At 42.2% G+C, this 25981-nt stretch overlaps 1 protein-coding gene across 1 annotated transcript in view; it reads left to right on the top strand.

The window, feature by feature from the left end:
• LOC108011092 (extracellular serine/threonine protein CG31145) overlaps positions 1–25981 on the top strand; it is a 74150-nt gene that overhangs the window by 37162 nt on the left and 11007 nt on the right. The window contains exons 4-9 of the mRNA XM_070995669.1: positions 708–751; positions 3278–3492; positions 3840–4498; positions 8791–9609; positions 17475–17753; positions 25706–25830. Of these exons, the coding sequence (XP_070851770.1) occupies positions 3469–3492; positions 3840–4498; positions 8791–9609; positions 17475–17753; positions 25706–25830 (1906 nt within the window). The 5' untranslated portion in view covers positions 708–751; positions 3278–3468. The remainder of the gene's footprint in view (positions 1–707; positions 752–3277; positions 3493–3839; positions 4499–8790; positions 9610–17474; positions 17754–25705; positions 25831–25981) is intronic.

Genomic DNA, 25981 nt, shown 5'->3' with positions numbered 1-25981 from the left:
ACAGTGTGGGAATCAATTTATATATAAATATTTTTAATATTTTTTCTTGGAATAATAATCGATAATCTTAAGTGTAGAATGGAAAAACTTCATGTAATGGTGGGGATGATATGGCCAAGGCAATCATGACAACGACGATGCAACAGTTGAGTGAATTGGATAATTGCGTATAATTTTAATGGATCGAACTGCAATCGATGTCTGCGAGGGATAGGAGGCCTTACTTACTTGGATTTCCCCTTAAATCGCGATGTGTGTTAATGTGTGGCTTATTATCGTGCCGCCAGCTGCATCGTCATCGTATATCGTATCGCTTTCATCTCTGAATGCTTTTGTTTCGCCTACAACCTTTGTGCATTATCAGGGACCGGGGCCTCTGGGGCATGCCACGTCATGGTGGCAGATGATACAATCAATGGTGGTAACCCTGCCCAACTAATGATCCACAAGGACTTTGATTTCACGTCTTCGGCTGGGGCCATTTAATTGGAATTCGCTCCACTGCTCCACTGCTGTTGTTGTCTTTCAATCTAATTCCAAGACCTAATGGCTTGTTGTCTTTGGTTAACATTTCATTTACTGCTGGGTAGCATTGATTATGCAAAGTTATTCGATTTCCATCTGCCATTTGATGTTGTAGCTACCATTATAAGTGCTCGTTTATCAATTCCGAATGCTAATCACAGCGTTTCTTCATTATTTTACAGTTGATGAATGTGCAGAGAATCCTCCGGCGTGCCTTTTGAATTGGGTAAGTTCTTGTTATTAGTTCATTGTTTGCCAGTTCGAATGGTTACGCCTCCCAAACACACGGGCACGTGTCAAGTCTGTCAGTTCTGTCAGTCAGTCGGTTAGGCAGTCAGTCATTTTGTCACTTTGTCCCCCAGCCGGGCACAGCATGGGATTAGGATTTGCTTTCCCCGCCGGATGGCCAGTGGACGTCCAGTGGAGTCCTGTCATCGGCATGCAAATGTCGCCTCGGTTCTGTGACATTTGCATTTGCAACGCCCGCAATTAAATGCGTGGGCGGTGGGCGGTGGGTGGTTTCGGATGGATGGATGATGGTATAGCAATGCGTCATGCCAAAGTGTTGCGTGCTGCATTTTAAATGAATATTTTATGCCAACTTTCCGGCTCACTCCCGCACGCCTTAAATTATGCAATGCAATGCACTGCAGCAGGCCCAATGCGTGTCGCATTTTAATGGCTCCACGCCGAGAGTCGAAGACGGGATTCTCGACGGGATTGCGAATGGGAATAAAAGTTAAAATGGTCGGGAGTGGATTTTTATGGCCCATATGTAGTGGAATACATTTCCGAATATTTATAGCTGCCACCCTCGCTTGCGAAACGATGTGTCTAGACGACCGTGCGTTAAAAACTAAACGAAAAAAAAACTGCTTGTTCAAATAATACCCTGTAATTAGGGGATTTTTCTATAGCTTATTCGAATGGATTGGCTTAACGACCTTAAACTCATTTTCTTATAATAAATAGGCCTTCTTAAACAGAGGATCCGATTTCTCAAATTCAGAGTAAGGTTCTATCACATTATCTCTCAAATTAAGTAAAAATTTATTGTTTTAGCTCACGTCAAAAGTTAGCATGACATTGAGAAATCGGATCTAAAGGAGATAAAATTTTCATAAACATTTTTTTTCTGATTAACTGAATCTCTTTGTGCCAAAATACCCCTGCATCCCACGCATACAGGGTACTACCAGAAAAATGGCTTGGCCAGGAGCGAGAGAAAGATAGACAGCCAACAGGCAAATGCACTTTTCCCGGAATGTGTCAAGTGCGGAGAGCATAAGATGACTCGCATTGAGCTGCCCGGACGGATATATAGACGAATAGATAGATAGATAGATAGATATATAGACAGATAGCTGTAGAGACTTAGCTGCATGCCAGACATTCATCTCAATTTATCGTGCTTAGCCGCATATCCCGGCAGATCGAAGTGTCGTCTGCGTATATATCAAAGTCTCAGCCAGGACTCGCAGGACTCACAGGGGCATTGTTGTTGCACACATGTAAGCGAGTGTGTATAGTGTGTATAGTGTGCACAGTGTTTATGTGTGTGCCAGTGCGTGAGTGTACGTGGGCTGCAGTTGTCATACCAAGCCGTATCCTTCGCATCCATTCCCTATTCCTAACCCGTTTCTCTTTGGCAAACAAGTAATTTCACTTGACATGCAATTTTTTGTGGCCATATCCCCACTCCTTTCAGCCCCTTTCTTCGCCCTTGTCCTTTCTTTCTCCTTCCCAGGACAAACAAAACAGATGTAACGCTGCATCGGATAGGAATCTTCTTCCTTTCGCCATCAGTCCCCAACCACTTTTGATTATTTTGGCTGAAAAACCACACACACACAAGGGGGTAAAAAAAATGGAAAGTATTCCTGTCTTGCAGCTGAAAAATGTCAATGCCAAGGAGCGAGTAAAAAGAGACTCGATGCGGGAAAGCAAGCTGTGGGAAAACAGTTTTCCCAGGGCGGGGAAATCCCCCCATGGACAACAGCCTGGCACAGAATGTAAAATGCATTTTTGGTAGCATTCATCATTAAAGCTCCTTTTTCGGTATGCCACATATGGGCATAAAGTGAACTAGGCCAAAAAGGTCTTAAAACATATATCTTTGATTGCTTAAAAGGAGAGAAAATAAAATCGTTATTTTTCTTTAACTTAAACGGAAATGAAGAATTTAATAAAGTTAAAAGTGTCAAATATTCATTATTTATTTGCCCAAGAAACTCGCACATTTTCGGATATCAACTTTCAGCGACATTGCTGATCCGCCCTGTTGACTTTTGCTTAGCGTAAATAGGGAAATATGCAGGCAACATAGTCGAAAATTGTTTGAAAGCCATGTTTCCACGCATTTTCCATCTGTGACTGGCTGTTGGTATTTGGTAAACATGAAATATCTGAGCTTCAAGATATTGCCGGATTTTCCTTTTGCATCCACTTTTTTTTTTGCTCAGTTTCCACTCAGCTGGAAGAAGTGCCGGAGAAGAGCTTTCGTTTTTGGCCTTAGTTTTCCCACCCAATTTCCCTGAGAATCAGGAAAAACCGAACCCAACCACCCAGCAGCATCAGCACTTAAACGCTTCACACATGCTGTCCATTTTCTCTTTGGGATTCGAAACGCTTTTTTCTGCCTCTTCGCTTCTGTTGTTGTCGTTGCCATTGCTGTGTTTTTCCGGAATTATCCGCTTATGCTAATCTGTCTAACGTTTTTGAAATTTTCATGCCCCCCCTGTGGGTTTTCCAGCCTGCACTTTATACACACACACACACACACACACCCACACAGCAGAATAGACTCATCCAGCTTTTGAGAAACTTGAGGAAAAGCGAGGAAAAATCGGCAGGGCCAAAACGCCGCTCCACATCCACTTGATGACCCTCTCGGCAGGAAGAGGAAAAGTCTCCTAGTTGGCCAACTCGAGTCCGCCTCATTCAATGTCACTTGCCTCAAGGACGAGTGTAAGTAGCACTCCACAAATGTTTTCATCCGATTATGAAAGGGCGCCGAGTTGACCCAGCATTGTCCTCTGAGCCATGAGTTTTCCCCCCCACCCACGAGTTTGGTTTTTACTTGAGTTCCATTGAGTTGAGTTGAGTTGCGTTGATGGCTTAAATTATTGTTGGTTTGGCACTATCCTATCTGTAAGATAACAATTGTTCTGCCCCGTTCAAAGTTCCCTGTTCGATTCTACTAACCCCGCAACGATTTGCCATTGCTTGAGCATGAACACAGAAAATTGGGCAAGAGCTTTCCATTTACAATTACCGCGTTTCTCCATCAAAAAAACCAAAAAAAAAAAAAACAGGTTAAGTCGGGCGGCAGCGAAGTGGATTTAAGGCAGCGGAATGCCAGCATCCGGAATCTCTTTGCGCCCAAAAAGAAGGAAGCTGGTCAAAGGAGCCGCAGCCAGAGCAGCTTCTCGCTCCAGAGGATTGGCAGCCAGGATGTTGACGATCAAGGGATGGGTGGGAAGATGGCTGGGAAGATGCGGCTGCTGCCCACTTCCAATAGCTTCGATGATTACGCCATGGGCATAAATCAATTGCCAATGACTGCGAATCAATCGGCAGTGAGACAATACAATGGCCAGGATCAGCAGGACCATAACGAGCCCACTCCCTATGCAGCCAAGGTAATTCCCAGGACATCGCACAATGGCTGGCATCAGAGTGCATTTGAATTGGCAATGAGCCGGACTCCGATGGAGAACAAAAACTGGAAGTCAACGAGCCAGCTGGAAAATTTTATTAACAGCAAGGAGGAGCAGGAACAGCAGGACGAGGTGGACCAGGAGCTATACCAAAACCAGGACACTTCTGTTGACTTTGGTAATGAAATGACCTGGGGCAAATCTGCTGAGAAATCGCTGCCATTGAATCACCTGCAACTGCAGCGGCAAGAAGGAGGATTTTCCCGAGACGACCAGTGGGATTTGGAGTTGCGCGAAAGTTTGCACAGCCAAAGGTAAATTGACAAAAGGGAGACGAGCGAGCCACCAGGCAAAGGAAAAGCCAGAAAGGCAACTAACCCAAACTGCGTTTAGCTTTTCTATTTTCCATTTTCCCTTTTCCCTTTTTGCGAAAGCACCTCCTTCCGCAATTTGCTGAAGTTTAGCTGGATGGAACCATGTAAATGAGCCAAACGTGTAAGCCAAACTAACCTTGACACCCTCAATTCCAACCGGCTGCAACAGTTTTGGCCAACATTTGCATATCGAATGGCAAATGGCAATTGGCATCGCAATCGCATCGCATCGCGATTGATTGGCCCGTTCGATTGGGTCGATAAGGCGAACAGTTGCACTGGCAACAGTTTGTAAGCAGCTCAAGTGCAAACCGCTCTAATAGTGTGGCAACAAATCGATCAATAAGTCGGGTCTTTTGTGGAATCGGAATCGGAATCGAAGCCCCCGACCAGCGGAATTCTCGAGTGCCACCGATGCGTGGCCAGGTCACGCGGGCCATCGGGGCGGATGCACTGAGCGTGTCATTTCAAGCTGTTGCACAATCGCCGATTTGATTCGAATCGAGCTGAGTTTCAAGCGGGTTACGCATTGCATTTGTTAACAACAAATTTACAAGGGCTTTTTCGAGGGGGAAACGGAAGGGGATCCCCCCCATGTGCAATCAAGCAGAGCAAATGGGGGGAGGGGGAGTGATAGAGGGGGTCTCACAGCTCCGATTCAAGTGCGGCACTACTATATAATAACAAGCATGCAGTTCGTTGACCGATGAAGGCTAATTGAGCTGGAGAAAGGTAGCGGAAAGGCATTTGTCAAGTTTGATTGAAAGGGAGTTTGATTTATTGCCCAGTGAAATGCATCGATAACCGGTTTCCGATAACCTAGTTTGGTTCAGAGAACTCTGGTTTGGATTATAAATGATTTTGAGGGATGGTGAATGCATTGTTAAATGACATATTTAAGGTCTATTGGGAATTGAGAATATAAGTGCATTTAAGCGTAAAATACAAGTACAGAACCGCTATGAACGTCAATGAAAAAATACTATCTTTCGTATTTCTATCTTTTTTATACATATATAGTATTTTGTTTTATATGACATGTCTTAGATCTAATGAAAATTTTTAGACTGAGACCCATATTAGTCTTAAGTATTCGTAAGAATGTAAATCAAAGTATGTGCATCTTTCGGATCTCTGCACTTTACAAAAATAGTGCCTTTCTTTCTTCTCTTCCCACAACTATTTTTTTTTGTTTCTGAGTCTTTTGAACTTGACTGATTAATATGTCGGAATATTAATGCATCCTCTTTATAAATCCCCAACTCGTTGCCATCTTGTGCTCTAAATTGTTTTGCACTTCATTGCCCCCAGAGCTCATTTAAGTACATTTCGCCTCATTTCGCTTTCTTTGCCAGTGTCTTTTTGTTTTTTTTTTTATGTCTGATTAATAAAAACAAAGCGCAAATTGGAAAGGAAATTGCTGTCACTCACTGGCGGTGTTGTTGCTGCTGTCAGCAATTGCATTAAAACGATGCCGTGGATGTTGCTGGTGCTGTTTTCCCCCCCGACCCCACTCGCCTGCCCTCTTAGCTGACTCCAGACCAAAGCCATCAGACTGTAGACTGTAGACCGTAGACCCTAGACCCTCGACGATGCGGCGTTTAAATACACCGCATGAGTTTAATTTAATGCAACGCAGCAGTTTTATCAAGCAACAACAAAATGCGACGACAGCAATTGCTGTTAACTGCGTTCGCCCTTCATGTGCTCATACTTTCAGTTGTCACTGCCATAGCGCTTATCGCCCTCACCGGCTGATAGGGAAAACTTGTGTGTGGATGACGCTTTTCCCGCCCCATCCACCACCCCCTTTGGATTACGTATGTGCTTTGCATTTGACTGCCCATTGATGTTGCCAACGCGGGAGATGCCATTGTGTTTGGCCGAGCAAAGTCTCTTCACTCGAGTTCCTTGTACACGTACTTTATGTAACACCAGCCCAACACCCATCCATAACCCCCGACCCCAACCCCATCCCCTTTTGTCTGGCCTTAACCCCTTGGCCACGCCCACTCTGCGACTGTCAAATCATCTCGTCATGGATATGAGCAATTGCCAGGGTTTCATCCAGCAGAACAGAACGGGGGGTGGGGGTTGGAGGACCTGCATGGAAAATTGGCATGATATGTGATTTGATTGACATGGCAGCAGAGCTCCTGCTCCTGCTCCTGATCCTGATCCTCCTGCTGCTCGGCCATATATTTTGGGCCGCCCTTTGTTTGCCAATTTAGTGCCGCCCCTGTCATTTTATTCCTACACATCAGATCCGCTTGTAATCAGCATTTTTGCCTACGATTTTGACGTTTAATTTGTAGAGCCGAGTTACGTCAGCAACATATCGGTAGGCCTGTCAATCAAAGGGTTTCGCATTCAATTTGCAGCTCATACAGAATATGCACTTAAAATAATTACTTTACCTTAAATCAATAAAAACATCAGAAATTACATGCATTTGTTGCAAGGATTCTTTAGAGGTTTCATCGTTTTTGTAGCAAATTTCAGTGGTCTATAATTTAATCAGATTATAAGAGTTGATTCGAATATCTTTTATAAGATAATGTTCGAAACATCATATATTGGTGTTCTCTTATTTTGGATACACTTTTAGGGTTGATTTTTTAAAGTGTTCCTTAAATAAACATGGGTTTTAAAATAATTGATTCCTGTCTAAATGGTTTATGCTTTAGAAATAATGTAGGGGTTGCCTGTGCCTTGTAAGTTGGGTTACCACAAATAATAAATCTATTAAATTGGAAACTATTTCCCTTACTAAGCCCACATTTTTTTCCAAGTGCACCTAAAAACTCCAACATTTTTGGTCACATTTAATGCAGTTACGGCATTCGTTGCCCGGGGCAATTCAACAGATATTTTTGCCCACAATTTTCGGTCGTGGAGTCGTCGAGTTGTCGAGCGAGTGGCCCATCGCGAGTGTTGACTCTGCATGTGGGCAGAAAACAGGGCAGCAACAAGCTTCGTTAGCTTGCCAGCCGTCCAAATAGACAACGGCCACTTTGCAGGTCCTATTCCACAATTCCGCTATACTATCCACTATCCAGTATACGCTATACGCTATGCTATGCTATTCCAGATCCTGGCACCAACCAGCTCTTCCTGTTGTAGTTACAATTCAAATTCCGACTGGAACTCGCAACGAGCCCTGCAAAATATGCTTCATGCTACGTGGGCCGGCAAAAAACATGAACAATAAAAATGGAGACAATAAAATACAACTACAACGGCCAACTTGATGGCACTAGCAGCACAGCAATAGCAAAAACAACAGCAGCACGCTAGAGCGGCGATAACGGTGGCCGGCGAATAAAAAAAATGGCTGCTGTCGCATTTCCGGTGCCAGTCAACATGGCGGATGCCGTGACGCCGCTGCCGACGCCGCTTTATGAATAACCAGCGCCAGACACAAAATACGAACTACAAAATGGCCAAAGGTTCATATTTTTGAAGCTCGTTATGGTTTAGGTTTGGGGTAGTATGCAAAATGTAGAGCGAGCGAAAAGAATCAACCAATTGAAAAATAAACACAAATAGCTTATCACAAAAATGACACTATCAACACACCGACGCGAACCTTGAAAAATTTGAAATTTATGCATTGAAATTGAAAAAATTAATATTTATAATGAAAAATCAATTTGTGATATCAAATTGGCAGTGCGAGACTAAAATATTATTCGTTAATAATTGGATTTTTGTCTGGTGGAATGTTTCGGATTTGATTTTTATGACAATTTTCTGTCCTATTATTAGTATTAGGCTTTGTCATAAATTTCTGCTAATTAGACCATAGTGAGTTTTAAATATATTTCGATTTATTTTTAGCTATAACAAGAGAAATCAATTTCTTTGAATGTTAATTAATAAACAATATTATACTTAATTTATATTCAACTATTTTGATTGTATTCGATCCATTTTTGAGAGTGTTCGCCTTTTATTGTTAAGGGCTGCATTTTTTATTCAACAGGTTTTTAAATTCTAAAAACAAAAACTGTTTCCATAAATCGCTTTTATGTAGATTTTTTTCTGGGCTTTAGTTTTTGGGGATTACTGGAATTTGTTTTGCGACCTCTTTCCATTCATTTCAGACCCTTCAAGTCATGAAAACTTAATTGAATTTTGATTGCCTATCACGAGGGAACTTGCACATCGCACTAACCGGCACCCTTGAATTTTCATTGGTTTTTTAATGAAATTTCCCGCTTTTTTTGCAGCTATCGACCGGCGGCGGCAGCGGCAGCTCAGTCGACGACGCCGCTGGCAGAGCGCCTGCAGCGCTTTCGATACCGCCAGCAATTGCAATTGCAACAAGAACAACAATCGAGCACTGATATCGACCATTTATCAGCTGAACAAATAGGCGTAGCCAATTGGCCAGGGGCAAGGGTACAGGGAAACCTCGAAGGGATCCCCTTCGGCGGGAGATCTCCAGTTGAAGCTGAGCACTCAGCGGAGCAGCAGCAGCAGCAGCAGGAGGAGGAGCTGCCCCCGGATCGAGTGCTATACCCAGACTCGGAGCCGGAGGAGGCAGCACCCAAGCGCCGTGTTGTCGTCAGGCGACGCATAGTGCGCACCACGCGCAGTAATCCACAAGCTCAGGAGGCGGCCAAGGAAATCAGCAGTGATACCCAGCCAACTGCTGGTGGGGCCAACGGACGCAATCTTGGCTGGCTTACCAGGTTGCGCAGCTTTGGATCGAGCAATCGGCGAAACCAGGAGAAGATTGCCTCCGCACCCTTGGCAAACGGCAATCAAGGAGCATTTTCTGCTGCAAGCAACCCCAGTTGCAACACAAATCCCATCATGGCCGTCCTGCGTACTATGAAACTGAAGGAGCGCCTGGTCATCAGCCTGGGCGCCACCCTCGTCCTGCTCACCCTCCTCCTCATCGTCGATGTGCAAATGGACTTCGGGGTGGCCAATCGCCACCTGCTTCAGCAGCAGCACCAGAAGATCCGCCTGGGCAACGACTACGATGCCACGGGCGGCGGTGGAATGCTGCACGAGTTCAAGCGCAAATTCCTGCAGAAGAGGTAAGTCCACGTTCTCGTGCTATTATACCCAAAATCTGACCCATCTATTGCTCCAGTCCCGCCATTAATCAGCGGATACCTACGGAATGGGGGTTCGTTCATAGGGTTAAGGAGGAGTATTGTAATGAAAACTGACCCTCATTAAATTAATGAGGCATTAGTGCAAGCATAAGGTAGCCGGAATTCGGCTCAGTTTGTTAAGAGTCATCGGAATTAAGCTTATGGAAATTAGGTTAGTAAAGATTAAGCTACAAAAAATGTTGTAAATTAAAATATACAAATATGTTTGTTTGCATGTTTCTTTATTATTGGCTTAACAAGATTGAATATATAAATTCATAAAAAATAGTGATAAGCTTTAGATCCTTTCTCTAGGTTGCCATGAGCATTAAAAAAATCTAGCGAGTGCCATAAGGCCCTGAGAATTTTTTATTATACTTTTAAAACGAGGAGGATTTTGCCAGGGATTTGCTTTCCTGCAGTACGGTTTCGGTACCCACTACTTATAATACAAATTAAATGGTAATTTTGTTATACATTTCCAGAACATTTGAATATTACAATAAACATTTTTTATGGGATTGAGGGCCACCACAAAAATGTAGAAAATTATACCAATTCAGAGAGACCATAAACCATATAACACTATTTCAATGCGTTTTCCGGCGTTTTGCTTTGAGCCCCCTAGGAGTGGAAAACAGCGTGTTGAGATTTACTATTTCCAAGTCTGACCAAAGCAACCGTAGCACCACTGGCCATTCCGGGGGATTAAAAATTATGCACAAATCGCAAACGGGGTCGGGCCATTGACTCCGGCAAACAGCCCTTCTTGGTTTGGTGCCCCGAGGCGACTCGAACACGGCAGGGTACATAATTCAATTTAGCTGAAATGCAACAAAAGTTGCAATAAAACTTGGTTGGCCCCGGCATTAAAACGTAATTTGCTACAAAACATAAACCCAGGCCCAGCAGGGCGAACTTCTTGGGAAGCACAAGGAAAAAAGGAGGTACAAGCACGGGAGCGTCATGTTAATGCCTTTTGCCATAGAGAATATATACAGACGTTTTACCTTTTGAACACTTCATTTTTTTTGTGTTGGCCACTTTTTGCGTTGCGTGCGGTGGGTGAAAGTGGGTGGTGAGAGCCTGGGTGAAAGCCCGGCTGAAATCCTGGGGGCGGTGATGGTCTCGGCCGCCATTTTGCTGCGGCTGGCGGAAGTCGAGTAATAAAACATCAAAATGACGCAGCAAGGCGCAAGGGAAACTGTTAAGACCATCCTTCCCTCCGGGTCCTCGCAGGACTGCTCCACTTCCTCCCAGGTGCAGCAAACGACTCCGGTTCCATCGCATCCCGGCAACGAGGCATCCCGACATCCCCACATCCCGGCTGGTTCGGTTCCGTTTGCCGCTCCATTCCGGCAACATAAAACGCCAATGTTTAGCCAGTAAATATTTAATTAATTCATAAGCCGCCTGCCAGCAGCCCCGTAAAATGAATGCCTTCGGAAACCGCTCCTTCGTATTTGCTGCGTCTGAGGGATACCCCATACCATACCATACCATACCATCCTTCCCACCAGAACCACCCATCAGGGGCACCGAAAAGCCCCTGCTATCTACTTATGCGCCATGGCAAATGCAAAATTATGATGCCTCCATGCACTGAGTCGTGCAGCGCGGCTGTGAAGCGTAATAAATTCTATTTAAGCATCAAATGTTTGCCCGTCTCCATCTTCAGACGCCCCTGATTTCATGTCTTGTCTCCTCGGCTCCACTTCTCTCCTCCGCCTTATAATTTTTTAATTATTTCATTAAAAACTGAAAACTGAGGAAGCAACTTGGCAATGCTGCAAATGGTGTAAAATGTTCACCGTCCAGGCAGCCAAGGGAAATTTCATTTTCAGTGATGATTCTCGTTTTTGGGTTGTTATCAATCTTTATTTTTTGTTGCCTCTGTTTTTTTTCAGAGAGTTTCTTAACCCTTTTCTAATTAATGTGGGTGCAGCTGACTGAGGTTCTAGGGATTACATTTTTATATATTTTTTCTTGCTTAAAATCAGCATAATAGAATTTGGAGTTTTACAATATTTTTATTGCAGTCAATACTAAAACTCATAATCCCAAAATGGAAATCGTAAATCACTCATTAGATCATTATTATTCAAACATAATGGCTAATAGAAAAATGATATACATGAAATTTAAATCATTTCTTTTGCTTCTCCTTTTAAAGATGATTTATTTTCATGTTCAATTTTCCGTATTTCCGTTGGCAACTAAATCCCATAACTCAAGCTATTGGATACCGATTTAGACGTGAGGTACCTCTACGAGTTTGTGGTTAAATTATCTAAGTTTTTAAACTAAAGTTTTTCTTTTAAGCGAGGGTCAAAATTTTAACCCATTTTCATATCCGAGATTTCCGTATTTCCAATGGCCTTCAGACTGGGAACCCAAGTCTCAGCTTCTAGATTTCATAACTTGAGCTATTATATTCCGATTTAGACGTGGGATACCTCTATGAGTTTGTAGCTTAATTCTCTAAATTCCGGCATTAAAATTTTTCTTTTAAGGGAGGGTCCAAATTTTAGACCATTTTCATGTTCGAGATTTCCGTATTTCCAATGGCTTTCAGACTGGGAACCCAAATCTCAACTTCTGGATTCCATAACTTGAGTAATTGGCTACCGATTTAGACGTGGGATACCTCTATGAGTTTGTGAATGAATTCTCTAAACTTCTGCATTAAAATTTTTCTTTTAAGGGAGGGTCAAAATTTTAGACCATTTTCATGTCCGAGACTTCCGTATTTCCAATGGCTTTCAGACTGGGAACCCAAATCTCAGCTTCTAGATTTCATAACTTGAGCTATTATATTCCGATTTAGACGTCTAAAATTTTGACCCTCCCTTAAAAGAAAAATTTAAATGCAGAAGTTTAGAGAATTAAGCTACAAACTCATAGAGGTAGAGTTTGTAGCTTAATTCTCTAAACTTCTGCATTTAAATTTTTCTTTTAAGGGAGGGTCAAAATTTTAGACCATTTTCATGTCCGAGACTTGCGTATTTCCAATGGCTTTCAGCTGGGAACCCAAATCTCAACTTCTTGATTCCATAACTTGAGCAATTGGCTACCGATTTAGGCGTGGAATACCTCTATGAATTTGTGGCTTAATTCTCTAAACTTCTGCATTTTAATTTTTGTTTTAAGGGAGGGTCAAAATTTTAGACCATTTTCATGTCCGAGACTTCCGTATTTCCAATGGCTTTCAGCTGGGAACCCAAATCTCAACTTCTTGATTCCATAACTTGAGCAATTGGCTACCGATTTAGACGTGGAATACCTCTATGAGTTTGTGGATGAATTCTCTAAACTTCTGCATTAAAATTTTTCTTTTAAGGGAGGGTCAGAATTTGAGGTCATTTTCATGTCCGAGACTTCCGAATTTCCAATGGCTTCAGGCTGGGAATCCAAACCTCAACTTCCAGATTCCATAACTTGAGTAATTGGTTCCCGATTTAGATGTGGGATACCTATATGAGTTTGTGGCTTAATTCTCTAAACTTCTGCATTTAAAGTTTTCTTTTAAGGGAGGGTCAAAATTTTAGACCATTTTCATGTCCGAGACTTCCGTATTTCCAATGGCTTTCAGACTGGGAACCCAAATCTCAGCTTCTAGATTTCATAACTTGAGCTATTATATTCCGATTTAGACGTTGGATACCTCTATGAGTTTGTAGCTTAATTCTCTAAACTTCTGCATTTAAATTTTTCTTTTAAGGGAGGGTCCAAATTTTAGACCATTTTCATGTTCGAGATTTCCGTATTTCCAATGGCTTTCAGACTGGGAACCCAAATCTCAACTTCTGGATTCCATAACTTGAGTAATTGGCTACCGATTTAGACGTGGGATACCTCTATGAGTTTGTGGATGAATTCTCTAAACTTCTGCATTAAAATTTTTCTTTTAAGGGAGGGTCAGAATTTGAGGTCATTTTCATGTCCGAGACTTCCGAATTTCCAATGGCTTCAGGCTGGGAATCCAAACCTCAACTTCCAGATTCCATAACTTGAGTAATTGGTTCCCGATTTAGATGTGGGATACCTATATGAGTTTGTGGCTTAATTCTCTAAACTTCTGCATTTAAAGTTTTCTTTTAAGGGAGGGTCAAAATTTTAGACCATTTTCATGTCCGAGACTTCCGTATTTCCAATGGCCTTCAGTCTGGGAACCCAAATCTCAACTTCTTGGTTCCATAACTTGAGTAATTGGCTACCGATTTAGGCGTGGAATACCTCTATGAATTTGTGGCTTAATTCTCTAAACTTCTGCATTTTAATTTTTGTTTTAAGGGAGGGTCAAAATTTTAGACCATTTTCATGTCCGAGACTTCCGTATTTCCAATGGCTTTCAGCTGGGAACCCAAATCTCAACTTCTTGATTCCATAACTTGAGCAATTGGCTACCGATTTAGGCGTGGAATACCTCTATGAATTTGTGGCTTAATTCTCTAAACTTCTGCATTTTAATTTTTGTTTTAAGGGAGGGTCAAAATTTTAGACCATTTTCATGTCCGAGACTTCCGTATTTCCAATGGCTTTCAGCTGGGAACCCAAATCTCAACTTCTTGATTCCATAACTTGAGCAATTGGCTACCGATTTAGACGTGGAACACCTCTATGAATTTGTGGCTTAATTCTCTAAACTTCTGCATTTAAATTTTTCTTTTAAGGGAGGGTCAGAATTTTAGGTCATTTTCATGTCCGAGACTTCCGTATTTCCAATGGCTTTCAGCTGGGAACCCAAATCTCAACTTCTAGATTCCATAACTTGAGTAACTGACACCCGATTTAGACGTGGGATACCTCTATGAGTTTGTGGCTTAATTCTCTAAACTTCTGCATTACAATTTGCCTTTTAAGGGAGGGTCAGAATTTTAGGTCATTTTCATGTCCGAGACTTCCGTATTTCCAATGGCTTTCAGTCTGGGAACCCAAATCTCAACTTCTTGATTCCATAACTTGAGTAATTGGCTACTGATTTAGACGTGGGATACCTCTATGAGTTTGTGGATGAATTCTCTAAACTTCTGCATTAAAATTTTTCTTTTAAGGGAGGGTCAGAATTTGAGGTCATTTTCATGTCCGAGACTTCCGAATTTCCAATGGCTTCAGGCTGGGAATCCAAACCTCAACTTCCAGATTCCATAACTTGAGTAATTGGTTCCCGATTTAGATGTGGGATACCTATATGAGTTTGTGGCTTAATTCTCTAAACTTCTGCATTTAAAGTTTTCTTTTAAGGGAGGGTCAAAATTTTAGACCATTTTCATGTCCGAGACTTCCGTATTTCCAATGGCCTTCAGTCTGGGAACCCAAATCTCAACTTCTTGGTTCCATAACTTGAGTAATTGGCTACCGATTTAGACGTGGGATACCTCTATGAGTTTGTGGATGAATTCTCTAATGTTCTAAATTAAAATATTCCCTTTTTTCGAGGGTCAAAGTTTTGACTCATTTTCATGTTCGATATTTTCGTATTTCCAATAGCTTTCAGTCTGGGAACCCAAAACTGAACTTCTACATTTCAAAACTTTAGTTGTTTCATCCCGATTTAGACGCGGGATAGCTCTATGAGTTTGTAGTTGAATTCTATAAACTTCTACATTTAAGTTTTCCTTTGAACGATGTTCATATCCAGGATCTTGACATGTTTGGATACAGCATAGATGGCATGTGAAAGTACTTCACTGAAATCCAATTAGGACTCCGTTAAACCCGTCCATTAACCCCAGGACCGTGTCATCGCTTTCGACTTGCATAAACTTTCACCTATGATCCTGTGGCCGCCCTGTTGTCGCTGCAGTTGTTGCAGACCCGTCTATTGCCATTACAGTTGCAGTTGACTGGTTAATTAACCGCAGCACATGGGGCAGCTTATGTGGCCAGCGTTACGCACACCACGTGACACTTTAATGAGCAAAGTTTCGCCAAAGTGTAATTAAGTGCGCTGCACATCGATCAGTGCTGCTATATAGTGCCATATAGTAGCATCGCCACCAAATAGGGCCATATTCTCTGTATCAGAAAATCAATTTTGAACGAGCCCCATAAATAAAAGCGAGTACAAAGCGCGAGAAGAGCTCCTCCTGCAAGTGGGTGCACAAAAGGGGGGATTTAAATACTTATTAGCACATAAAGTGGCATTATGCGGCTGCCAATAAAACGCGAGTGCGAAATCCGCCCAGGCTCGTTACGGCGGAAAATTCTTTAATAAGCCTCGGAGCACTGGAAAAGCCGCTTTGGCGCCCAGATACCCAGAGACCCAGAGATATATTGTCTCATCCAACCTGGGGGACATAATGTTGACAGCTTCTCGGCTTGCCGTTGCCATTTTGCCATTTTACCCATTTTACCAGTCTTCATTCTGTTGGCCTATCTGCTGTCTCGGCCCAGACATTCTCTGGCAACTGTTAATTGAAAAAGTTTTGCATTCTCCCAAGGCATCACACACATGTGCACAGAAACACCTGTCTGCCTGACGGATAAGACAAGACGCAGACAGACAGACACAGGCAGGACTTTCGCCCCAAAAAACTTGGTATACAATTAAAAAAATATATATTCTGAGAAAATGACAATTTACGAAAAACTCAAATTTCGAGATTTTGGCCTAATGATGTGCACTCCGTTCAGCCTGTTCAGCTCACGAGTGCCTCGTTGGCAGCTGGTTCTGTCATTCGGCCTAATGGTCACACAACTGCCACATAATTCTAGGTTTGCCACCCGGGGGGCATATGTATGCTAACGAGCTGGGTGAGGAGTAGGGGGGGGGGGGGGGGGGGGGGGGGGATTGGGGACCAGGACCAGAACCTGGTTATATCTCGAGCATTTTGCCAAGCGCTTCTAAGAGTCAAGGCTAGCAAAATGGATGCAACAAATTCAAAAACTTTAATTCATTTTTCAAGCACTCTTTTTGTCTGAAGCAGGCGCTGTCTAAACGGCTGCTGATTACCACAGCACAAGGACAGTGGGTTGTGTGAGGGAAATATGAGGCAAAAATATAGAAAATGTTATGATATATAAAGTAGACAAAATACTGAAAGGAAGTTCAGATCTGTTCTGATAAAAAATGCCTACAATAGGTTTAATTTTTACCAGTTCCAAAGTAAGTGTTTTATGTGGGCTAAATATAAAGCATAAAAATGGGGAACCAATAATATATGAAATATTAAAATATATAAACTTCTTAAAACAATATACAATTTCTTAGCCAGAGCATTTACAGTTTTATAAAAGCTTTTATATAGTTATAAATGTAGTTAGGTCTTCGTAATTTTCTAAGACTGTCTTACTAAACCACTCATAAAAAATCTCAAATCCCAGATATTATAGCAAATGCTCCCCATAATGCAGCCACTGTTTAGTCTTATGTGGCATGTGGTTGGGCCCCCTTGAAGTGCCTGCAATTTCAGTTTATTGCAGTCGAGTGAAGAGTCCCATGTGTGTCTGGGCTAGTGGGTGGATGTCGGGTGGCGGTTCGTCTTAAATAAACGCAACTAAAACCCAAGCTGACAAAGTTTCAGCTTACCTGCAAGTGCGTGTCTCTGGGAGCCTGGCCAGGGGGCACTTAGCTGTCTAGGTTGCCTCAGTTCAGCTCGATGGCTGCCACTAAAAGCCAGTGGGCCACTTGGCAGTTGCAATTAGCAACGAGAGCCCACCCCAGAGGAAAAGAGTTAGAGACCATTGTCAAGTGCACCCGTCTTTGGGGACTCCGCTAATTATGGCACATTTTTTTGCCCTTCCATTTTTAATGCGACTGCTTTTAACACAGTTACTCTCGGTTACTTTTGCTTTTATTGCAGCAACTCCTCGGGCTCCAAGGAGGCCTCTACGCAGGCAGCGGCGAGCCAGAGTGGCGGGGCGACCAGTGGCCAGGATGCGGCTGCCGGAGCCTCGGGCGGAGCAGCTGGACCCGGCACATCGGGCACCATATCCACCCGGAAGCCCGTGCCACACGATCGCTATGTGGATCTGCAGAAGCACCTGGTCAGCGACGAGTACTCGCATGTGATTGTGGACAATTCGCCGGATGTGGCCAGGGACAATCCCACGCTGGCGGAGATGCTGCATCGCAAGGCCAGGTGAGTGAGTGAGTGAGGTGGCTCATAAAAACCAGTAGCGAAAAAATTCAATTTCCCCTAAGCGGAAGGACATAATGCTTACAGTTTTTTACCTCCGAGCCCGAGCCACTTTACCCCCGGTACGTGGTAATTGATAGTGGAGATGGGTGGTGGGGATGGTGAATTTACGGTTCTATGAGGGAAAGCATAGTAAAACGAGAGGAGCCCGGCAAGCAGTTACGGCACTTTTCGGGCTTCAACGGAATTGAAATGATTTTTATTGAAATTTACGCTCCATTTACGTGACACATTTACGTTTTAGACATTTAGTCTTTACAGTTGAGAAAAAGATTTGCTTTTGATTTATAATTGGATTAAGAATCTCCTTTGGAGGCAGAAAAACATTTTCTTCAAAACATAAGAAGTATACAAAATATATAGATATGGAAAATATCAGTAAAATACATAAAAACCAAATAGTCGTATATAAAGCCTGTAAAAAAAGATTTTTATTAAATATGTGAAATGATTTTTAAAGGAAATTTGCATTTACCCAAAATAGTAACATAAATTTTATAGAGATTAACATTTATTTATTTATCAAATAGAAGTTTTGTGTCAGTAAACACATCTTTAGGAGAAGAATTCAAAATATATCGACATGGAAAATTCCTGTTAGTTCATAAGAAACAAAGCCTAAAAAATATATTTTCATAACATATGGTAAATGGTTTTTAAAGTAAATTATAATGTATCAACTTATATGTTAACCATCATTTTAATTTACTAAAACAATTTTGTTTTAATAATAATATACCCTCTGGGAAATCCCCATCCAGATTGGTAACTTTTAAACTGTAGGTACCTTATCGAGCTATTTATTTCTTTAAGTGTAGGCCCCCAGAAATCGCTCTATGCCCACATCTTTACGGGCATGTCTCTATCTGTCGCTGGTAAGTGTTGCCTGATTGTTGTTGCCGGTGGCAACTGTTCGGCTCCATCTTCCCGGATGCCGACCGCCGATAACGTTGATGAGCGTTTGCCTTGTCTCAACATGGCGTATGCGTAATTTCATGCGAGCACAATCAAATAAAAGTGCAATAAAGAAATCAATGTGGATTTGCAGCGTATCTGCGTCACCGCCGGCGGAATCTCTTCCTCGATTTCCTCCTTGGGTGTTTCCGCTTTTCCCCCATCGAGACAGCAATGAAATTTATTTCAACGAGTTTTCATTTGATTTTCTTTCTCGGTAATCAGCTTAGTTTTCTCCATCTTCCGCACTTTTCCCTTTGCTTTTACAATGCGTTTGCCGAATCGTTTTGGCAGTCTTTATCAAAATTGAATACGTAGCGTATGAGTAATTTCATTTGCTTGAATAGTTGCCGAACATTGCCCCAGCTGAAGTTGCACAAAAATTGGGGGAGTAGTGGCGGAAAAGTGGGGAAAATCGAAAATGGCTAAAATGCAAAGTGGCAAAAACTTGTCAAACTCAAGTTGTTGTTGCTGCTGTTGGTGTTCTTATTTTGCTAGCGTTGGGTGGGTGTTGTCTGAGTCTCAGTCTGAGTTGGCTAAGTGTGGGCGTCGGCATTAGCATAAAATGCTTGATTTTCTAATTTATAGCACATCACCGAAAAGCAAGCCGGAAAGTTTGCTACTTTTTTTTCTATTTTGGTGTGTCGCACGTAGCAAAATGCAAATTTCATTAACAAGCGAAATTGCTGGCAGTAAATGTGCAGAGGGGAAAAAAGGTGGCTTAGGGCTTAGGTTTACCTGGTTAGCCGACACAAGAAGTTGGGATGCTCTTGCAGCTGAAGTGCAAATTTTATAGCCGTTATTTGTTTGAAGATTATTTGATAAGTACTACTTGTATGACGATACTTGGTTTTTAGGTGCTCTGCGTTTTGGCTGCATAAAGTTTGTTTCAAAAAATATAAACAGAAAAGTAGGTCGACATAGTTTGTTGTTTTTCAAGTACATTTAAGACAAAGAAAGTTTCTTTAATGTTTAAAGTATATTTTCCGTTATTTTATGATATAGTATTAAATCAGGTTTTTATGTTAATAATGTGGTTAAGAAACCATTGAAAGTTTCAATTTTAAACTCTATATACATATATACTATATACAAATTGGAACACAAAATCTTGTTTAATCTTCAAACCAATAAAACCAAGCATTATCTTTTTGTTTAAAACATTTTAAAACAAACGATTACTCCCACATCCTTATAGCGTATCCTTTTACAACTAATCAACCCAAAAAGATAGAAAGATAGATCTGAGTTGGCTGAAACAGGATCAAGGCGTAGCCCAGCTGCCATGGCTCCATCCCAATCTCCTCCTGGTTCCGATTCCACTCCTGCTGTCGCCTGTCGCTCGTTCCCGGCGATATCTCATTAAAATTCTGTCGCTGAGCTCCCCACATGCTCCACGTGCTCCACTCCCTTATCTTCCAGCCAACATCTGCCCCCCCTTTTAGCCAGAGGCTTAGTCAGCACATTTTGGCCCACAGCTCGGGTAACAATGCAGAATGGAGAAAGAAAAGACTAGCTGCAGGTGAAAAAAATGTGACAAAATGCAAATGCGCCTAAAATTACTAGATGAGTTATTACCAGCAGCTGCTGAAGAGTCAGGTACACGCCAAACTAGCGACCACAAAAGCCTGTCCGGCATTAGTTGGGTATATAATTACGGCAAAGTTGCCGCTGATTCAGCTACATTTTCGCCAAGTTCCTAGTTCGTAGTTCCCAAATCCTGGGGTCGTGACAGTGTCCTCAGCGCGCGGCTTGCGTTTAATTAGTATGACAAATTTTTAATTAGCCTGCAATTGCGACCCCAGCAACGGGCAACGAGCGGTGACAGAAATCTTATTTCGAGAGCGAATTACACCCGGCTAAAAAGGAAGAAACATCTGAAGTTTTACCAGCTGTCGGTCAGGATGCGAGTCCTGAGTTGGAATCCTGCGAACGCCGGGTAATAAAAGACTATGCTCAATGTCGACGAGAGTGTGTAAAACTCGTAGAGCTTGCTGACATTTCGGATGGCGAAGTGGTAGTGGAAGATGTGGAAGTTTTCCGACCCCGCCCCATCAGCCTTTTCCCCCGCTTTTCCCGCGGATCCCAGCTGCAGTTGGTCTGCTGTCATTGGTTTTAATGTTCGCGCTCTTGCCGCTGAAGCTGAAGTTTTATCCCCGGCTACAATATAAGTTTAATTTCACTTTCCTTTTTGCCCGGGATGCCAAGCTCCATCTCCTCCTCCTCCCTGCAAACTGGGCTCAAAAGTGTCCGTGCTGCAGTCCCAACTCCGTCCATTTCGATGGTTCCTCGTTGGTCCTGGCGGCCGCAAAATTTCACACGCACAAACTTTTTGCTCCTCTCCATCTAAGCAGCACTTTTGCGGCTCTGTGGCTGCGGCTCTGTGGACGCAGCTGCTCGGGGAAAACGGGAAAACTTTACTGACATTTTCTTATGGCGAAATAATTGCAGAATGGGTGGGCAGGGGGTTTGGTTCGTTGGCTAGGTGGCTTGGAGTCCTGGTGGGTCTTAAGCAAAGGCCAGGACATGCCGGCTGACAGCTGTTATTATAGTACCCACTTCGCCGGTTGCGGCGCTATAACACCGCGGATAACACCCAGCCATCCAGCCAGGAACAACAAAAATGGGCGGCGGGAACAACAAGTGAAAGCCAGTCACTCGGCCACTCATAATCCCGGTTGGAAAGTTTCCCCCAGAAGTGCAGATTTCTTTGGGCAAAGCTTCAATCCTGTGGCAAACGAAATTTAATATTATATTAATTAGTAGATCTTATCGGGAAAGAAGAAAGTTAAAGGGTGAAGATGATATCGAACAGGTATCTTATCTTGGAAATTTTTTAATAACTAGTTAATTAACATAATTTATAAGGAGTGCTACACTAAGATAACAAAATAAAAACCAAAACTTGAGAACTATTACCTAAGAATCTTCAGAAAAGTGACCTACAATTTAAACAAAGGATATTTATAATAAAATGTTAGAAAATTTTTTGTACAATTTTAAGGGCAGAACAATTTTATCCCCAATTTTAGGTCATTCATTTATGGTAACACCAGTTTTAGATATTTCCTGGTTTAAGTACTTAAAAACAGTTTATAATATGCCCCAAGTCTGGCTTAAAGTATCTTTTCATCGCTGTTCACTTTTATCTGTAGCCAAACTTAAGGGGTTAAGGTGGTAAAATTTATATAAAACTGTCTGTCAAAATAATGTAATAATGTGCTTACATTATTTTTGGAGGTCGAGCGAACCCTTCACTAATTAATACTCATAATCTTGATGGTGTAGCTGTAATATAGTTTTCGGTAACCAAAAATCTGGCTTAAAGTATCTTTTCAGCGCTTTTCACTTTTATCTTTGGCCAAAGTCCGCGAAATAATTTTCAGCTGTGAGCAAAGTTTATTCCTGGCCATTGCCATGGCAGCGGCTTTCCGCAGGACTTGTGCTGCAGGACTGCGGGATTCTCAGGATCCTCGGCACTCCGGATTCCGTCAGCCCCGTCAAATCGTCAAACCGAGCGCAATTAAGCTGATTAGTGAGCGTCATTCAGCGCGGAGCTCGCCGTCCGTCGCCGCCGCCGCCGCCGCCGCTGACATAAATAAATTTAATTTCCGCTAAACATAACTCAAAGTAAACTTTTGACGCAAGTAACCGCCAGGAACGTGCAACTGTCCCAAAGGGGGGCACGGGGGGTACTACCAATTATATGAAAATCTCTTTTTCAATTATTTTTTTTTTCGCAGCGTTTCTGTTTTTGCGCTGCGGTACGTTGTTGTCATCGTTGTTGAGCTGTCAACGCTTTGCATAACAAAGTTTTGCGCGGGCTTAGACCAGTGAAAATGGGCTGGGAGGTTTTAGAGGGGAGGACTTATGGGAGGTGGATTCAAGAAGGGTAGGGCCTTTTCGGGGGGGCCCACTGTAGCTGCGGTTGTCAGCGTTTGTTCGACTGTATGTGCTTGTGGGCCACGTGTCACGTGCGCTTTTGGCGTGCTTTTCCCTACCAGCCAGCACCATGGCCCCCCGCTTTCCCTTTGACCCCCACCCTTTTCACTTTCTCTTGTAATGCGATTTTGCGTTTTGTTGACTGCCTGCCGCTGCAACTGATTTACGTGACTCAATTACCAAAGGGGATTTGAATTCGCTTCTGCTGGCACTTTTCTTTTGTTTCAGTGTTTCATTGTTTCTGGCCCAAAAAGTGCAACAGCTGGTCGTTTCGGCCAAGCCGCAGACTCCCACAACATATGGCCACTCTGCGGACGGCGGCCAGTGCTTAGTCAGTGTCCAAATTGGGAGGCTTCATCAATTACGCAGCTCCTGCCCCGGATTCCAATGGTCTACGTCTACTCCTCCTTGGCGGGGGTGCAGCTTCACCACAGTTGACAAATGAAGCATGAGCTGAAATTGGACTGGGCCAAGCTAACACGTTCCTTAGCATACTTCGCAGCACACTGCCAAAAGATATTTAGGGGACATCAGGAGCATTTTTGTTAAATAAGTTCCATCTTAAAAAAATATAGGTTTTATAATGGTCATGAAAAAAGATTATAATTATTATACAAGCAATTTTAAGAAAGCATTACTTTACATCAATTTACAATACTCCCTGCTCTTAAAAAAAAGTACAGAGATCGTGTAAATTTAATGAGGTAAAATATATTAAAGATACAATAATATTTATTACATAAAGAAATTTAAAGAATGTTGTTATACATTTAAATTTAAATACCACTTCATAATAATAAGCAGTAAAATCTTGTAAATTATGTTTAATTTAAACAATTCACATACTAATAATGTAGATTTTTCTGTCTGTGTATTTACTGTTCTGAAAAAAAACGACCTTTTATTCTTTTCCTTAAATGCGCGTTTCTAATGCTTTGGTTTTTATGATCAAGCTATATTTTTAGAAGATTTTCATTTAAACGCCATCACAAGGATATATACCTTTTTTACCAGACAGATGACAGGGGCAGTTGGGTATTCAAAAGCAATTATATTACATTTTTCAGACCTTTGGTTGGACTTTAATCCTGCGGCCTTAAGCCTGCCTTGGATTCTTGATGTAGCTTTTTTCCCTGAACCTGAGCCCCATAGAACCGTCGTCATTTCTCTTAACCCTTCTTTGGCCTGCGAATCCTGGTCATTGTCACCGGATTATGAGCACTTTTGCGCCACCAGGTGAAGAAAAAGTAGGAGGGGAGCCTCTGAGCTCTTTGGTCGTCGGGAAGTTGTCACCATTTCCATAAAACGCTGATATATTGAAAGTCATTCGGGGCACGAGAAGGTTGTCTGCCAGACATTTGTTTCCTTCCGGCGGACAAAGACTAACGGCATAAAAAGGGTTAGGCGTTGAAGTATAACAGAAGTCGACGGGCAAATTATGAGTGTGCCAGAAGGAATGGGTGGGTGGTGAAAGTGTAAGACGAAGTACAAGGACAATGAGTTATGTAGACGCCATTGAGAGCAGCATTTGGTGGAGCAACGGATATGACTTCATTATCGTGATAAACTTGCTGCACAATGGAGCTGACATCGCAGCTCATTCCTCACTTTTCACTGACCAACCGAGCAACGAGCACCGAGTGGAGAGTACAGGGTTTTGCATTTCAATTTGTCGTCACTGTGACTGCTGACTGCTGGTATAAATTGTTGTGCATTGTACACCATGCAATATTGCAATGGGGATAGCTAATGCCGTGGCAGAGCACTTTGCAGCTTAAATTCTGAATTCTGGCAGGGCTCTTAGTGCTTAACCAGCACAAATTGGACTAAATCTGAAAGCGTAGCTGCAAGAGCTTAAGACAAAAGCATTCGCCATGTGAGCGGCACATGTTAAAAGACATGGCAGAGTGGAAGGCATAATCGGTAAGGAAAAGATATTTTCCGACAATTGCCAGTACCGACGTACCATACCATGCCATACCATACCATACCATACCAACCATACCATCCATACCAGCAACAGGAAAAATCGACCACCAAAGATTACGGCTGGCTGATGTGGGGGTGTCTTGGCATTTGCAAACCAAATTGTCATGACAGCAGCGGCAAAGAAAGGCAAAGGAGCAGGGCATTGCTTTGACAAATCAATGTGAGAAATCTTGATATGCAGCCCGAAAGCATGGCATACTTATGAGGGAGCCCCGAGAACTGACTGCACCGGGGGAAATATGTAGTGTTATAAAAACCTTTATATACTTTTCAATATTTTAGAATAAAATTATTAGTATTTCTATTAAAAAAAGAAATATTGACAGATACATCTATTTTGAAAGATATATCTTTAATATTTCAATATAGCAATTTGTTTAATACTTGTTTGTTAAAAGTTTCCTGAAGTTTGCAAGGTTTCTTAAAAATTCTCAACAAGCAATTTATAATTTTGAAGGAAGTTAAGTATTATATCATTTATCAAGTCCAAAAAATACTTAAATAGGTACCACCGATATTTTTTAGGACACTTCCATTGAGTGTATTCTTTATGATTGCAAGATTTCTTGCTTATGGCCAAATGACACTAGCTTAAATCTTGACCAACAACTTAAATAGTTAATCCAAACCTTATACACAATTATTTTTCTAATTTAATAGAATAATCCAAACTTTTAGATAGATAGGCTGCAATGACCTTATAAAATAAATGCAGTTAGTGTGGTGAAACCTCAGCCAGTGTCATAAGGCCTTAATTATTTTAAGACAAGTCCAGAAAGCTTATATATTTTGTTAGGCAGTTAAAATAGGCACTCTTGATTTAGTCTGATTTCTAAACAATTTTTCTTTCGAGTGTAAAAACTTGAGCCTGATTGTCCTTATGGCTTCCTTTGCCTGCAAACGACAGCTGGCTCTTGGCTGCTCCGCTCGATTTTTACTTACATTTCTATCATTTTGTTTCCCTTTTGCCCGACTCTATCTAAACCCAGTCTACCACCATCCCTTTGCAGTGCAAATGCCAGCAATTTGGAGCGCTTCCAATTGCGCATCACGAAGAAGGAGCTGTACGGCGAGCAGGACACTCTGGTGGATGCGGTGCTACGTGACATGATCAAGCTGCCAATACAGCATGTTGGTAAGACAGTCTGCTTCCGTTCCGTTCGCCCATTTCACCGTTCTGCGATTGTGGGGATTGTAAAGTCATAAATACCGGCCAAGTTTGTTGCCACCGACCTTTTGGGGGTCGGGGTTGCAAAGACTCAGCTGCACATTTAACTCAATTATGT

This window comes from Drosophila suzukii, chromosome 3 (genome assembly GCF_043229965.1).
Source record: "Drosophila suzukii chromosome 3, CBGP_Dsuzu_IsoJpt1.0, whole genome shotgun sequence".
NCBI classification, from domain to species: Eukaryota; Metazoa; Arthropoda; class Insecta; order Diptera; family Drosophilidae; genus Drosophila; species Drosophila suzukii.
The sequence above is the reverse complement of the archived record's forward strand: the minus strand, read 5'-3'. Positions and strand labels throughout refer to the sequence as shown.